Source organism: Cladophialophora bantiana (genome assembly GCF_000835475.1).
Source record: "Cladophialophora bantiana CBS 173.52 unplaced genomic scaffold supercont1.3, whole genome shotgun sequence".
NCBI classification, from domain to species: domain Eukaryota; kingdom Fungi; phylum Ascomycota; class Eurotiomycetes; order Chaetothyriales; family Herpotrichiellaceae; genus Cladophialophora; species Cladophialophora bantiana.
The window spans coordinates 1,779,045-1,792,887 of record NW_015971577.1 but is presented as its reverse complement, the minus strand read 5'-3'; the positions used below and the strand labels follow the sequence as shown (position 1 = coordinate 1,792,887).

The 13,843-nt window shown below is 53.4% G+C and overlaps 6 protein-coding genes across 6 annotated transcripts; 3 read left to right on the top strand and 3 right to left on the bottom strand.

Moving 5' to 3' along the window:
* Positions 1–623: 623 nt before the first annotated feature.
* On the top strand, positions 624–2,231 carry Z519_02559 (uncharacterized protein; the record flags this gene model as incomplete). Its single annotated transcript, XM_016760315.1, has 3 exons — positions 624–1,123; positions 1,177–1,945; positions 2,016–2,231. 3 exons carry the CDS (start codon positions 624–626, stop codon positions 2,229–2,231), a joined length of 1,485 nt encoding a protein of 494 aa, XP_016623836.1.
* An 811-nt stretch (positions 2,232–3,042) lies between these two features.
* On the bottom strand, positions 3,043–3,589 carry Z519_02558 (40S ribosomal protein S23; the record flags this gene model as incomplete). Its single annotated transcript, XM_016760314.1, has 2 exons — positions 3,043–3,221; positions 3,328–3,589. 2 exons carry the CDS (start codon positions 3,587–3,589, stop codon positions 3,043–3,045), a joined length of 441 nt encoding a protein of 146 aa, XP_016623835.1.
* A 583-nt stretch (positions 3,590–4,172) lies between these two features.
* Positions 4,173–5,165, top strand: Z519_02557 (uncharacterized protein; the record flags this gene model as incomplete). The annotated part of the gene is made up of 1 exon (XM_016760313.1): positions 4,173–5,165. The coding sequence occupies one exon, from the start codon at positions 4,173–4,175 to the stop codon at positions 5,163–5,165; it is 993 nt and encodes a 330-aa protein (XP_016623834.1).
* Positions 5,166–6,421: 1,256 nt separating this feature from the next.
* On the bottom strand, positions 6,422–8,230 carry Z519_02556 (uncharacterized protein; the record flags this gene model as incomplete). The annotated part of the gene is made up of 2 exons (XM_016760312.1): positions 6,422–8,131; positions 8,189–8,230. 2 exons carry the CDS (start codon positions 8,228–8,230, stop codon positions 6,422–6,424), a joined length of 1,752 nt encoding a protein of 583 aa, XP_016623833.1.
* A 670-nt stretch (positions 8,231–8,900) lies between these two features.
* Z519_02555 (uncharacterized protein) lies at positions 8,901–9,701 on the top strand (the record flags this gene model as incomplete). The annotated part of the gene is made up of 3 exons (XM_016760311.1): positions 8,901–8,930; positions 8,990–9,498; positions 9,551–9,701. The coding sequence occupies 3 exons, from the start codon at positions 8,901–8,903 to the stop codon at positions 9,699–9,701; spliced, it is 690 nt and encodes a 229-aa protein (XP_016623832.1).
* Positions 9,702–10,151: 450 nt separating this feature from the next.
* Z519_02554 (uncharacterized protein) lies at positions 10,152–12,476 on the bottom strand (the record flags this gene model as incomplete). Its single annotated transcript, XM_016760310.1, has 1 exon — positions 10,152–12,476. The coding sequence occupies one exon, from the start codon at positions 12,474–12,476 to the stop codon at positions 10,152–10,154; it is 2,325 nt and encodes a 774-aa protein (XP_016623831.1).
* Between the last annotated feature and the right edge of the window lie 1,367 nt (positions 12,477–13,843).

The following is a 13,843-nucleotide window of genomic DNA, read 5'->3' as shown; positions in this document are numbered from 1 at the left end:
CGGCAGCAACTGGCTGGGGAGAACTTGCCCGTAGGTACATTTCCCCTCTACGCTCCCGACTCGGGACGACGTGGCGAAACAAGCAGGTTGTGCTGTATTTGTAGTATAGAATAGCCAGGACGGAGGATGACGTTTGACCAGCAGCTTCCCTTGGTGCCCTCCCGTTTCAATCGCCCTGACTTGGCCGATGTGGAGGGACCAAAAAGACACCAGGGCGAGCCACATGCCTGCGCTCCTCGCTGTCGTGCACCTCCGACGGCATTGCCAACAACAGGTTTTTGGCCCGATGCTCTTGCGTTGTCCAATTTGTCGGGGAGAGGAACGCCTTTACCATATGGAGCACCGTACGGAGCACTTGTAGAAGGATTCCTTGAAGGGCTTTTATTTCGTGGTCAAATCTTAGTCTGAACAAACCTGACAATCACGCAACGCCCACTCGCTTCATTCTCTCGCTTCTCACAATCCCCGAAATTTGTTTCTGTCTGTGGATCTTGGCACGGTCTGCTGGAAACTCCGTCTCTTCGACTCCCTCCCAAGGGACTGTCTCCTGACACTCCCCTTCCTGGCGTGGGACTACCTAGACCGACTTGAACATCGCCTGGAGTTCTCAACATCCTCTCGACATGTCGTCGCCATCGTCTACGGCTTCCGCAAAACGAAAAAGGATGGTCGCCCCAACAGACCTCCAACAGCCATCGTCACGCGACGCTTCAGGCGAAGAATTGGCCGATTCTCCCTCGCACAACCTGCGAAACCGAAAGCATGCGTCCAGCAATTCCATCGACGGCGCCGTGCCACCTAGCAAGCGAGCACGTACGCGGTCCAATGCCAAACCTGTCGAGCCCAATGGAGCGCCCGAAAAAGATCTGGTCAATAAGGAAGACCCCGGCGAGCCTTCCAGCACTACCGTGGATAGTGAAGAGATCGAGGAAACGGCAAGGAGAAGGCCAAGGACCGTCGCCAGTGCCGTGAGAAAAGCCATTGTCAATGAGGACCGGGGCACAATGGAGGACGTGCCAAAAGCCGGCTTGAGAGACCCCTTTGGTTACAAGACCAATCCGCCACCGGTGGGTAGACCTGTGAGGGTCTATGCCGACGGGGTGTTTGATCTGTTCCACCTTGGGTAAGCCACCGCGGACAACTCTATCGACGCGAGGGTGCTAACCTCCTGCAAAGGCACATGCGCCAGCTTGAACAGGCGAAGACTGCATTCCCCGACACCTATCTGATAGTCGGCGTTACGGGGGACGCGGAGACACACAAGCGTAAAGGTTTGACCGTGCTTACAGGTGCGGAAAGAGCAGAGACACTTCGCCATTGCAGATGGGTCGACGAGGTCATTCCCAATTGCCCTTGGATTGTGACACCAGAGTTTCTGGAAAAGCACAAGATCGACTATGTCGCCCACGACGACGAACCCTATGGCGCCGACGAAGGGGATGACATTTATGCACCTATCAAAAAGGAGGGCAAGTTCCTCGTCACGCAGAGAACCGAGGGAGTCTCGACAACCGGAATCATTACGAAGATCGTCCGAGACTATGAAAAGTATATCGTTCGCCAACTCAAGAGAGGAACTAGCCGCCAGGAGCTGAACATTAGCTGGCTCAAGAAAAACGAGCTCGACCTCAAGAGACACATGCAGGAATTGAGGGATAGTGTCAAGTCAAATTGGGTTACCGCCGGAGGAGAGATCTCACGGGACCTACGATCGTTCTGGACGAACGCCAACTCGAGACCCGCGAGTCCGGCTCCGTTTAACAGACAGATGAGTGACGGAGCTCTGAAAAGTCCCATCAGCGGCGGCATGACTACCGTTGAACAGTTGAAGCAGTTGGAGACGATCAACCCAGAGAAGAGAAATGACTCTCCTGGCAGGCTCAGTAGGAGCGAGGACTTTGCCGCGGGCTATAGCTTGGGCTTGATCGGCGGTGTGAAATCATGGGTAAGCACGGGAAACTTGATATGGACCTATCAATATGGGTTCCAGCGCTGACATGGCAATCTTACAACAGATGATGCGAGGCAAACGAGCTTTGCGCGACAGCCAGCCACCTAGCCCGGAAGGAAGCGAGGATGATGAAGCTAGAAGCCCTATCAGCAATGACGGAGAGACTGACACGATCGGACTGAAAACGCCTCCGTTGGGCTCGATTCGGGGTAGAAAGGGCAAGAATGCTAAGAGCGACATTGAAGGATCCAAGCGAGAAGCTATGGACGTGATGCATTGACGGGAGTCACCGACGAGACCAGTTTTAGGGTTCAAGATCCTTGTGGATTGTCGCACTGTGTCGATTTTCCCTTCGACAACAGTTTATTAATACGCAACGGTTAATTTATTCAGTTGACGCGAAGGCCTGTAAGAGCAGGGCATGCAAAAAACAACTACCAATAATGGCCTCATTCGTCTCAAGGGTACGCATATTCGCGGGTAGGTGGGCGTGGACATGAGTAGGAAAACACCACGAAAAGTACATGTCTGTTTTCGAGAAATACACATAGCGTCTTTGACTGATGGCGGAGGATGGGTATAGGGAATGCTAATCAAGACATCATTAAGCGGTGTTTCCCGTAATTGTCTGATGTGACCTAGTTGGTCTGTCGGTTGGTCGGTCTTGAATTCTGACCAGCATCGTCTATTGAGTGAGATAGCCTCAAGTTGCATTGTACAGACCCGACTCCGCCATGGCAATCCAGGAGCAGCTGGGAAAATCCAGCCCTCGGAATGGGACACTTTTGTTATCTTTTTTTCTTTTCTTTTCGTTCAACAATGCTGCATTCCACTTAGGCCACATCCCGCACATCTCGCAAGCTCCTTTGCACCCTTCGCCTTTCTCCGCAAGGATGGGCGACAGTATGTTTGCGTTTTGGTCATGAGCACTCTCTCCTCCTTTTAGTGATGGTCTCTGCTGAGCATGGGCGTATCCCTCGCCTCCCTATCTCCCACCAAACCAGGCCAGCCTTGCCATCTGTCTCTCACGCTGGTGTTTTCGACGCTTGGCCACCACACCAACACGAACCGCCCATCATCCATGCATCCGTTTATGATCGTGGCTTCTCCTTCTTCTCCTTCCACAGGGCGCTCAGGCCCACGCCGGAGACCTTGACGACCTTGAACCGCACACCGGGGATATCACCCTTGGCTTTTCCCTTGCGACCGAACCCGGCCAAGAGGACCTCGTCGTTCTCGTCCACGAAGTTGAGACAGCCGTCGTTGGGCACTGTGGGGAAGAGCAAGGACAGAATTCGTCAGTAAAAGAGCCAGCCAAATTTCCTGATCAAGCCTTTTCGGGGCGAATGTTGATCGTTTGTTGGAGGAACACATACCGAAAGCGGTCACCTTCTTCCCGTTCTTGATCAACTGCACCCTGACACATTTCCGAATGGCCGAGTTGGGCTGCTTGGCCTCGACTCCAACTTTTTCCAACACGATGCCTTTGGCGTGTGAGGATCCACCGAAGGGAGAGGACTTGTAGGCGGTGCCGAGAAGGCGCTTCTTGTAGTGCAGATCGGCCCAGCGACCCTCTTTGCGGGCGGCGACGAGTTTGCGGGCGGCGTTGAGACCGCGGGGTTTGCCTCTGTTTGTCATTTCTAGAGAATGAAACAGGGATTGGTTAGCTGATAGGGCTTCTTCTATCAAGGTGCGCTGTGTGTGAATGGAAGTGAAATTGAGCCTTGGGGTTCGGGAGATAAGCGTATGGCCGATATGTCTTTTGTGTATCGTGATATTTCATGAGTGATGGGAGAGACCGGGAGAATGGTACGTACTGGCTTCTGTGACAAGCAGACGATTGATGAAACTGTAGAATTGACGGTGTTGAGGTCGTGAGATCGAGCGACGGCGATATTGACGAGGCCCCGGAATTCGAGAAAGTTTGGTGCGCTTCGCCAAGAGTGAAAAGCGGTGAAAGGAGGCAGAAACCAAATATCTCTACGGCGGAGTGGAACTGCGTCTTCGCGCAAATCCCTAGTCCCATCCGATCCAATGGTCTCGGTCTACCGAGTACTGGGTATTATTCCCCCGCCTCGACCTCAGCCTCGCAATAATGTAAGTACCTCATCGGCCGCTCAACCTTATATACGCGGCTCGACCGATCTCTCAATGACAACTGAAATCTAGCCTTTTCACCATTGGTGGGAGCGTGGCTCTCTGCCATATCCCCTTCAGAGCCATGGCATCGTCTTCCGCGAGGAAACTGCCGCAACTCGAAGTCCCGGTCGCAACGCCCAGTAGTGAACGACCCAAGCTCAATACCACCACTACTCGAACAACCGCCCACCGTCTCCCTCCTCCAGCCCTCTTCCAGGGTCCTCCGTCCAAAAATGCGTCGCATATCTCCATCGCCATCCCAACAGATCGCCCTCCCGCAGAAGCTGATGGTGGAGCTCAACATGGACAGCGAAAGATCATCCGTCCGTCTCGCGTTCCTCCTGCCTCATCTTTCTCCGGCACTACTCCATCTCAGCTACGCCACCCTACCGCGGGGGCAGTTGCGGACGACCAGCGTGCTGAGCAGCTCTGGACGGAAATGCAAAAGACCCTTGCGGACGTAGAGATCTCGGCCATGAACACATCTCACGTATTTGGGTCATCTCATCTACGTGCACTGGAAGAGCTACGGACTGCACAGCTGTCCCTGGCGCAGACATGGGCGAAGATTGAAGCGGATGAGTCGTTGGATCATGACTTTGACATCGTCTCGCAGAAAGAGTCAAGCCTAGGCGCGGCATTAGAGACCAAGGCTTCCGCCACCCCGTCCACTCAACAACGACCAAAAGGTGCAGGCCCTGGAACCGGCACCACGACCTCGCCTGCCACAGCCCAGGATGGAGGGTCTCCAGACGGGAAGCCAAGCGCATTCACGAATGACAAGAACCTCGAAGAAGAAACAGAACGAGACATTCAACTGGCAAGGAAGCGACGCGAGGCAAATGATCGGTACTTCTCGCAGATTAATAAGGGCGTGCTGGATGTTGTGAGCAAATTGGACGAAGTCGCGGGCGCTATGAGACGAGTAGAGAGGGAGAGCAGAGAGATTTGGGATGAGTCGAGCGAGGATTCGGACGATGCCAATGAGACGGGAGGCAGTGATACGGAAGAAGGAGAGGCGACGGATCGGACGGGAATGACGGATAGTCCTGTGCCCATGAGGAAGGATGGTTGAGTCTCTCTATTTGACTGTAGTTTGGACCAAAACGAAGGTCCAGATTCTGTCCAAAAGCGTCCCTTCTCCTCAAAGGCCTCAACTGCTCTAGGTGCAATTGGACAGGGGACATGCCTTCTCTCCTCTGATCATCCTGGGCGGTAACCCTGGTATCGATACTCCCATGAAAGGCAACGAATATGCCAACGAGGAACGCGAAGCAATCGAGCAATCAGGCAATACAAGAGCATCCGGGGCTCAAGGTTCCTTCGATATTGGACCGTACGCCATTCTCTAAACTCCAACCCAACAGCGACAGTATCTGTTACGCCCGTTATACCAAGGGGCACCCAGCAGAAAATATGCAGCATAATTCGAGAATAGGGGTGTGTTTCCATAAAGCCGAAAGAAGAAAAAGAGGAAGAGGAGGAAGCGAGGGTCGCAAGGCATGCACCACTCGGAAGCAGACACCTCTTCACTTCCATCGACATCACCATACTTGGACGTGAGGACGAGAAACCTCGGGCTTTGCCCCAGAGGACAAGGCAGGGCACGCGTGCTGCCACTGCCACGAGCACGGGCACAGGCACAGGCATGGGGGCACGACATCAGCCACTTCTGAAGATGACCATAGTAAGAAATTGCCCGGTCAACTTACTGGCCCTTGTTTCGAAGAAGGCAAAAGAAGAGCAAGATCACGGACTTTACAGAGTACAGCGGGCTGTGCCTGGACTACCCTCCTCGACTGTGGGCGAGGTCGAATTCGCCTCGAGCCAGGAGATCGTCGTGGAGTTGAACGCCATGTACCCTGTCCTGTCCTGTTCTTTCAATTAGGCGTCGTTTGCGGCATGCGATATCGCAATATAATACCGGTAACTTGCAGCGGCGGCAGGAGGTCTGGACTCCCATAGTTTCGCAAACATAAAGACGATGGAGTTATGGACGCAGTTCTATAATACACCCCCAGAGGGAGCTCACTAAATGGCCGAACATCTGATGGTGTTCAAATCACGATACCTGTGACACTCACAAAGGGACATGGCGGGTTTTGATGAGATCCATGATCGACCAAGCACTTTAATTCTGTGTCACTTGATTTAATACGACCGTTAATAGAAGATATGAATACACTGCTCAGATCTCCGTCGACCCGGAGGCATCCATAGTTGAAGCGGAACAACATCTCATTGATACTGCTTGTTCTATAATTCCGCTTCTTTGCGATGCTCATCCTCACAACCCCTGCTGTTCAGGAACTATTTAATTCTAATACCTTCTCAAGGCCCGTTAGGGTCGTTCTCTGCCTTGTCTTCCGCGCCGCTGTGATCATATCGACTTCGAACGGGCTGTCGTGCAAGTTGATCATCGTCATTACTGTCCTTTTTCTGGCCTTTGTCATCAGCAAAGCGAACGGATGTACTCCTGTGACGAGCGTGGAGATGAGACTGAGTCGTTTCGGGCCCATCAGTTGCTGGTGTACGAGATTGGGGCGCACTGCTTCGCCTCCGGTGAACACCATTTGCCCCTTGAGAGGGTATACTTTGGCCCGGTGTAGGAGTGATTCTTGATGCGTCCGAGTCGCGTCTGCTTCCTGTTGAAATGGCTTCTGAAGAGGCCGAGTCGCCTCTTTGACGAGTCTTGAAGTTATGGGTCAGGAAAGGAGATGGTGTTCGAGGGAGAGAAGCGAGGTAGTCATCCTGGCGCTCCTGATCGTCTAATTCTGCCCAGATGCCCTCCGTGTCAGTATCTGGCGGCGCATGAACGGAAAGAGCGGGGGGGCGCGTGCGCCCAACAGCCAGCGACGCCTGCTCCTCAACTGATCGTTTTGAACCAGCTGTGTAGCTTCTCGTCCGTCCCTTTGATAGTAAAGGAGCTCTTTCGTCCACGGGTGACCGCAATATTCCCATTCCTGGCGTAAGCGGAGTCCGCGGAGAGGCCGACTCGTACGGGGCTTCTGCAGGTGTCGTATCATCTAATCTCCAAGACAATGCCAGGACGCCAGAAAGAAGTATAACAGTACCCAACGCCACCAGACCTGCATGAAGAGAACTCAATCTTGATCCTTGTTGGAAATAGATCAGGCCGTCTAGAATTGCAATAATGTTGTAAATGCAAAACACGAAGGGGTATAATACGCTAGTACTGCATAGTCGAAGACCAAGGTGCAAGTAATATAACTGCGTCAAGGCAAAGAAGAGCAGCGCCACCAGGATCAGCCATGATTGGAAGCGGTCGAATTGGTTCTTGTGGTCGACAACGGTCCGGACAAGGAGCTCCACGGCCGACTTAGCAACAAGGAGAGAATGCGCAGACAAGATGCCAGATATCAGAGCATAGGACAAGCCTCGGGCCAATCGCAAACGGCTGACACGTAGTTTCAGCGGTTGAGGTAGCTGGGCGGTGAAAGAGCGCGAGAGCATTCGAGGGCGGTCGGTACTGGTTGATCCTTCTCGAGGTCTTTCACTCTTTGGGAGGCATTCCACAATTCGTTTATGAGACGACCACATCTTCAAGACGTGAGCAAACAAGATGGTGGCCACGACGACAACCATTGTCCCAACCATCCAAATGATGAAATTGCGCTTGCCGAGAAGAACGAGCAATTGATGCAGGTTATGCGCCGGCTCCCCAATGGCTCCGAACGTGGCTATCAACCCTGCCCCTGAGCAGGTAAGGATTGTGCCCACACATGAGAAATGGGTAAAGGGTTCGCCCAGCAGAAGGGTGGCGAACGCAGTGTTGAAGACCAGCCCGGAAGCCTGTAACGTCGAGAGGACTGGCAGGGGCAGAGTAGTGATCTGGATTGTGCTGCCCACCAAGTTGGACACAATGAACATCAACATGCCCAACTGCCATCGCCGCCTCCTATAGGGAGGAATCCGCGGCTCTGAGTGATGTTTCGCATCTTCGATCAGGTGCGACTTTCGCTGAAGGGTCAGACCCAGGCTTTGGACGGAGGTGGACAAGAGGCCAACGATGATTCCGATCTGCCTTCGCGGTTAGCAGGGACGGTACAAGATGTTCAAGGAATGTGAGCAGCGCACAGCAATGGTGCCTTGAGGCGACATGTCACCGAGTTGGCCCATGGCGGTCGAACGAAGCAGGAAATGTGCAACAGCGCATTCGTAAGGGCAGCTCAGTTGAGCCGCTCATCTTGGGCTTCTGCGCATGAAGTGGTAGGGATTGAGATTCAACAGTTTGCGATATTCATCATAGTACGGGGGCACCTGGTGGTGAATAAGACAGTGATTTTTGTGTGAGGTGGAAGTGAGGGAGAGACCGATTGACTGACAGGCTTGCAGGGTCACAAGGGTCTCCCAATTCGCAACTGAAATCCCAACTGAGGATGAAGTCACCGATTCGCTCCTGCTCAGCAATCGCTTGGCCGCGGATGCCGTCGCCGTCCACAACGGAAGCTCATTTTCCCACCAGCTGCCTGCGTATGTAGCTACTCGCTACCTGCTCATACAGCCTTGCATTGCCCATCTGGAGCTGGCATTTTGTGTTGCTTGGGAACAATTTCAATTCTCTCTACGCAGCTCCAATTCACGGCAAATTGTTGACCCGGCCTCAGCTGCAGGAAGCCCAGCTTCTGGGACGCTCGCAGTCCTCTCTCCCCCGTTCTCCTCATCGATATAGACACGAACTGCGATAAGCTGCGAAACCAACGACCAACACCAGCGCTGTCTGAGGAGCAGCACCTCTGACCGTCTACCCTTCCCCTCAACAAGTGGTTTACCTGGATCAGTCGCCGTCATGTCGTCCCACGCGCTCTCGGACGACCAGGTATGTCTATTGCTTCAGCCCTCAATCTACCCCTCTGCAGATAGTAACGAGGTTCCTAGGTCGCCGCCGAGCTTAAAAAGATGACCGCCTTCATCCGTCAGGAGGCCCTCGAAAAAGCCCGCGAAATCCAACTGAAAGCCGACGAAGAATTCGCCATTGAGAAATCAAAGTTGGTCCGCGAGGAGATTGCCGCAATTGACAGTCAATACGAAAAGAAGTTCAAACAGGCATCCATGTCCCAGCAGATCACTCGCTCCACCATGGCCAACAAGACTAGGATAAAAGTCCTCTCTGCCCGTCAGGAGCTGTTGGATAGGCTGTTTGAAGAGGCGAGGAAGAAGTTGGTGGACGCAGGCGCCAAGAGCAAGAATTACGAGGAAGTGCTGAAGGGGCTGATTCTTGAGGGCATGTATCTGCTCTGCGAAAACAAGGTGGCTTTAAGATGTCGGAAGGCAGATAAAGAGAAGGTGCAGAGTGCTGCGAAGAAGGCCGAGGCCGAATACAAAAAAAGCATGGGCAGTGACGTCCAAGCTACGGTGGATGAGAAGGAATGGCTACCAGATGACTCGTGCGTTCTCCTTGTCCCAGAGGGGAAATCTTCTATTGACGTGTGCGTACAGGGCGGGCGGTGTCTTCATCGTTGGTGGTGGTGGCAAGATCGAATTGAACAACACCTTCGAAGAGAGATTGCACATGCTCGAGACCGAAGCCCTTCCGAGCATCAGAGCGACGTTGTTCGGTGAGAACGAGAACAGGAAGTTCCATGACTAAAGTTGTAGGAGTTGACTGTTCGGGGACTGATTGTGTTCTGATGGGGATGTCTCTGGTGTCCGCAGATTCCTGTGGCATGCTTGCAATGCGTCCCACATGTGTCCAAAGGCTGAAGAAGGCACACGGCTGTGGTAGATGGCGTCGGAGGCAAGAGGAGCACCACGCTGCGGTAGACAGGGGTATCACGATGGTCGGTATGGCCGGGGAAATACAATGTGAGCGTATTGAAGGTTTTGTACAAAGTCATCAGTCTTATTCCCACAGATCGTCTTACGAACCGCACATCATTCAGACTCCCAGGTGGGAGGGGGCATCAATCGTCACACCCTTTTTGTATGCAGCCGAACGCCTTTATCAATAACCCCTGGCCTTCCAAACCTCAAGCCGCGCACGGTTTTGAGGGCTGTTACGACGCCCACATTGAACGCCGCCTCCAGCAGCAAGCTGGATCTAGTCGTCCAGACTCAACTGCCTGCGGATCGACGGTTCGGTCGCGGAAGGCTCCGACAGCAGAGGAGTGGGAGGAGCAGGCTTCGTGACTGGAGCGGGAGGAACCTCCCCGTCTTGTTGTTTCTGCACTTCTCCGCCGCTCGAGCCCTCTGCCTTCTGCTTCGCTCCTTTCTCCCTTTCCCGTACGTTTCGTTTGCTGTTCTCTAGGAAACCGTTCATAAATTCCTTGCTTCTCTCCTCGACCCTGACTTCCTCCGCATCCCTCATTCTCCCCGTTTTCCCGTCAAAGATATGCCTTTTAGGCCTCAACTCCGTCCTCACGCTGTACAATAACCGCCAATACAATGCATGCAGAACATCCTTGCACTCGGTGCGTGCCATGTGTGAGGCGCCCGTGTCAACAATCGCCACGAATGTCGCTTGAATGGCATCGGCGAGGTGGTCGACGGATTTGTTGAATGATTGTTCGTCCGCGCGGGAAGAGAAGGCCGTGGGTCGGCCGCCGTCCGAGATGGCGATGTCGAGGATATGAGTGCGAGCGCGGAGGGCTGTGTAGTCCATAGTGCTAGTACCTTTTCGGCGTCGTGTATCGAAGCTAGGGGATTTGGATACGTGCTCTGCGAGCATGTGGAGTGAAATTTGGAGAGTGTTGATTGTATTCACTTTTAGGTTGTCGATGCCAACGAGGAAGGTTTGTGCGAGGAGGATGCGTATCCGCAAAGCGGTAGGCGAACTAGGGAGGATGTGAGAGAGTAGTTGTGCTTGTAAAGTGGCATCTTTCAGATACTTGCCAACGTCATCTAGCATTCGCTCGGCGATGTGAGAAGACGTCTCCGCGTCTGGGAGTGAGAGAAGCCTCTCCAGTATCTCGTCAATTTTTGACGAAATTCGGCCGTCGCTCGTGAGTTTACTGTCGATAGCGAGTCGGCAGATGATAGAAGTCAGCTTGCTCAGGGCCAAAAGGTCCATATCCGCACATATGTATTGGAAGAGATCAAGGGCTGCAAGAAGGTATTTCGGATCACGCCGCACTGGCTCCTTCAGGAGCACATGCCTGGGCTTTATCTCGACGGAACCCTGGAGGCTGTTGGAATCAGCTCTTAAAGTTTGGAAGACAGTCTGGACGTCCTGTGCCTTGACATTGGCCCTCGTCCAGGAAGAGCTCGCACTCCGTAAGCATCGGATATATGCTTCCCTGACGTCGTCCTGTTGCTCACGGATGACGTTCTCAAAGGTCCATTTCAAGGCGTCGTCGGAGATCAGGCGTTTTGCAGCGAGATCAGCCATATAGCCTGACACGTAGGCTCTTGACCTTGAGTCGTTATCCCCCTCTCGCCACAAGTGTTCCGGGATTGCACCTTTGGGGAAAGGGTGTTCAATGGGATCTTCATCGCGCCAGTCATTTAGCCCGTTGACCCCGAAGAACAGGAAGACTGGGTCAGTCGCTAGAGCTTCCGTGCGGTCAACAGCATCCAGCAGTCTTACGACCCCATGTTCGCCGTCCTCCGTGGTCGCAAGGGCCGCTAGAAGCGTCTTGTCGAGCTTCGGATTGCTGTCTGCCTCCGCTGCTTTAGTTGCTGCGTCGATGTCTGCCCGGGCTTTTCTGACATTTTTTTCGATTTCCTCGTCATCGAGGTGATCTCCTACCAGGGCCGAGATGTCAAATTTGTGCGCCTTTTCTCTGGCATACAGAGCCCTTAGTTTATCCTTGCCCACCAACGGAACTGACCTGCCCGACGTAAACAGATTCAACAGCCTCAGGCGCTCCGTCTCGACTTTGGCTTCATCCTCCGCAGCGGATGACAATAAAGCTTTGTGACGGCCTGGTCCCCTTGCGAACAGATCTTCGAGCGACTCCAATTCCTCGTCGGAGTCGAGAATCTCAATCACTTTCCCATCTTTGACGACAGCCTGCGTTGAACTTGGTAGGTCGGTAAATGAAAAGCCGTTGGCCTTACCCTGAAGGGGTTCATCTTCTTGGCTGTGTGCGGCAAAGATAGAAGCTTGCTTGTACGTTGAAGGAGGCTCTATTGGATCTTTTGAAGGAGAGCAGCGGCTGCGAATGGACAGTGAGGATCTCGAGCCCGGCGCGGACGCGGGTGGGAGACCGGAGGACGGAGGCGTTCGTATTGCATGGTCTTTGATAGCCCGCTCTTTTGCCTTTGGCGTTCTCGGCTTGACTTCATCTCTGCGCGAGGGCTCGACCTCCTCTGGGCCCCGGGTCGAGGGTGACGGTCTTTTGGCGGGGACTGTGCTCTTGAGGTAAGGCCTGAAGAATTCGTGGATAGGTTTCGTAGGGGACGGCTTCGATGGCGAATCAGGCATGTGAGCGACTAGAATGGCATATCAGGGATGTGCATGAGATATTATCAAGCTGCGACAAGACAAGCACCAGTGTCCCGTTGACATCGAGGTCGCCGTTGGGAACCATTGCAGCCAGGAACGCGATGAAACTGCCTGCGCAACTCACGCTTTGGTGACCGTGGGTTCGGCGGGGAAGGGGCGGGGCGGGGCCAGTAGCTTCATTCTCACTAGGCTGACTCCCTGTGCTTGCCTGCCCGCTGGATAATTAGGGGCGACTACTCGGTAAGGGCGACCAGGCTAGGGGGCCAGGAACGGCGCTTGGAAAGTTGACTTTAGGGGGGAAGGGTGACGGATCAAGGTTCGTAAAGCTTGTCTGCTGTCGCGTCGTTAATCTTTGTCGATTAATATGAACATGAAAGGTGTCCCAGGTGAGGGGTACAATATTGACACGCAGCTATGTAATTTGCCCCTGTCATATACAACGTTCAATCCTGAGACATTCCGAAGCCAATAGCTGCTGTGGTTCAATGCCCCAGGCAAGGCTGGCTTCAGCGAGTCGGATAGCAGATGGCACACCCACTCCATACATGGGTATGTAGTCCACCAAATCCACCCGTCACGGACAATCCAACGAAAAGATGGACAGCGGATAAGCCAGCTGCGAACCATCTATTCCTACCGCCTTAACCAACTATCACATCCCTGCGGTTCATTGTGAGTGACAGATAATGGTCATTGAGAGCACTCTCATCGTAGACAAGACCCCAGGGTAAGAATGGCGCCTCCGAGAACCCAACGCATTGATAGAGTCGAGGCAAGCTGTTACGCCAGAAGGAAAACTGTCAGGACAGGGCGGAGTAACAATTGTCCTTGCACCGCATCGAGACCTCGGTCAAAATAGCTGGGCTACCCTGCGAGAAGAGTCGATGTAGGATCCCCAATGGCAAGCGTAGGGCTGAGACGCCGACACATGAGGGATAGATGGGAATCAATAAGCCGAGGAGAAACATCCTTTGCTGACCTTTTCGTTTTGCAAAACACAGGTTGTGTCAATTGAGGGCCGCGGTACAAACCATACCTCCGGTTACATTCTCGTCCATGAAAAACAAGGAATATTGCGAGTCAAAGTATGAACTTTGCCATCGTTTGGTCGATAGGTATCTTCCGCACAGCCAGGTCTGTCCGATATCAAAACGAACTGAGCTTTCATCCCCTCGGTCCAGCACAGCAGATACAGAATCGTGTGAATTCTTTCTACCATCCGTGAGGAGTGCTCCATAGAGACTCCTCGAGAACAACAGCATCTCCACTGATTGGTAAGATCCTGCGTAGGACATGATGGCAAGACAAAGAGATTGAGAACGACGATCAACGCCAGAGAGCATGAC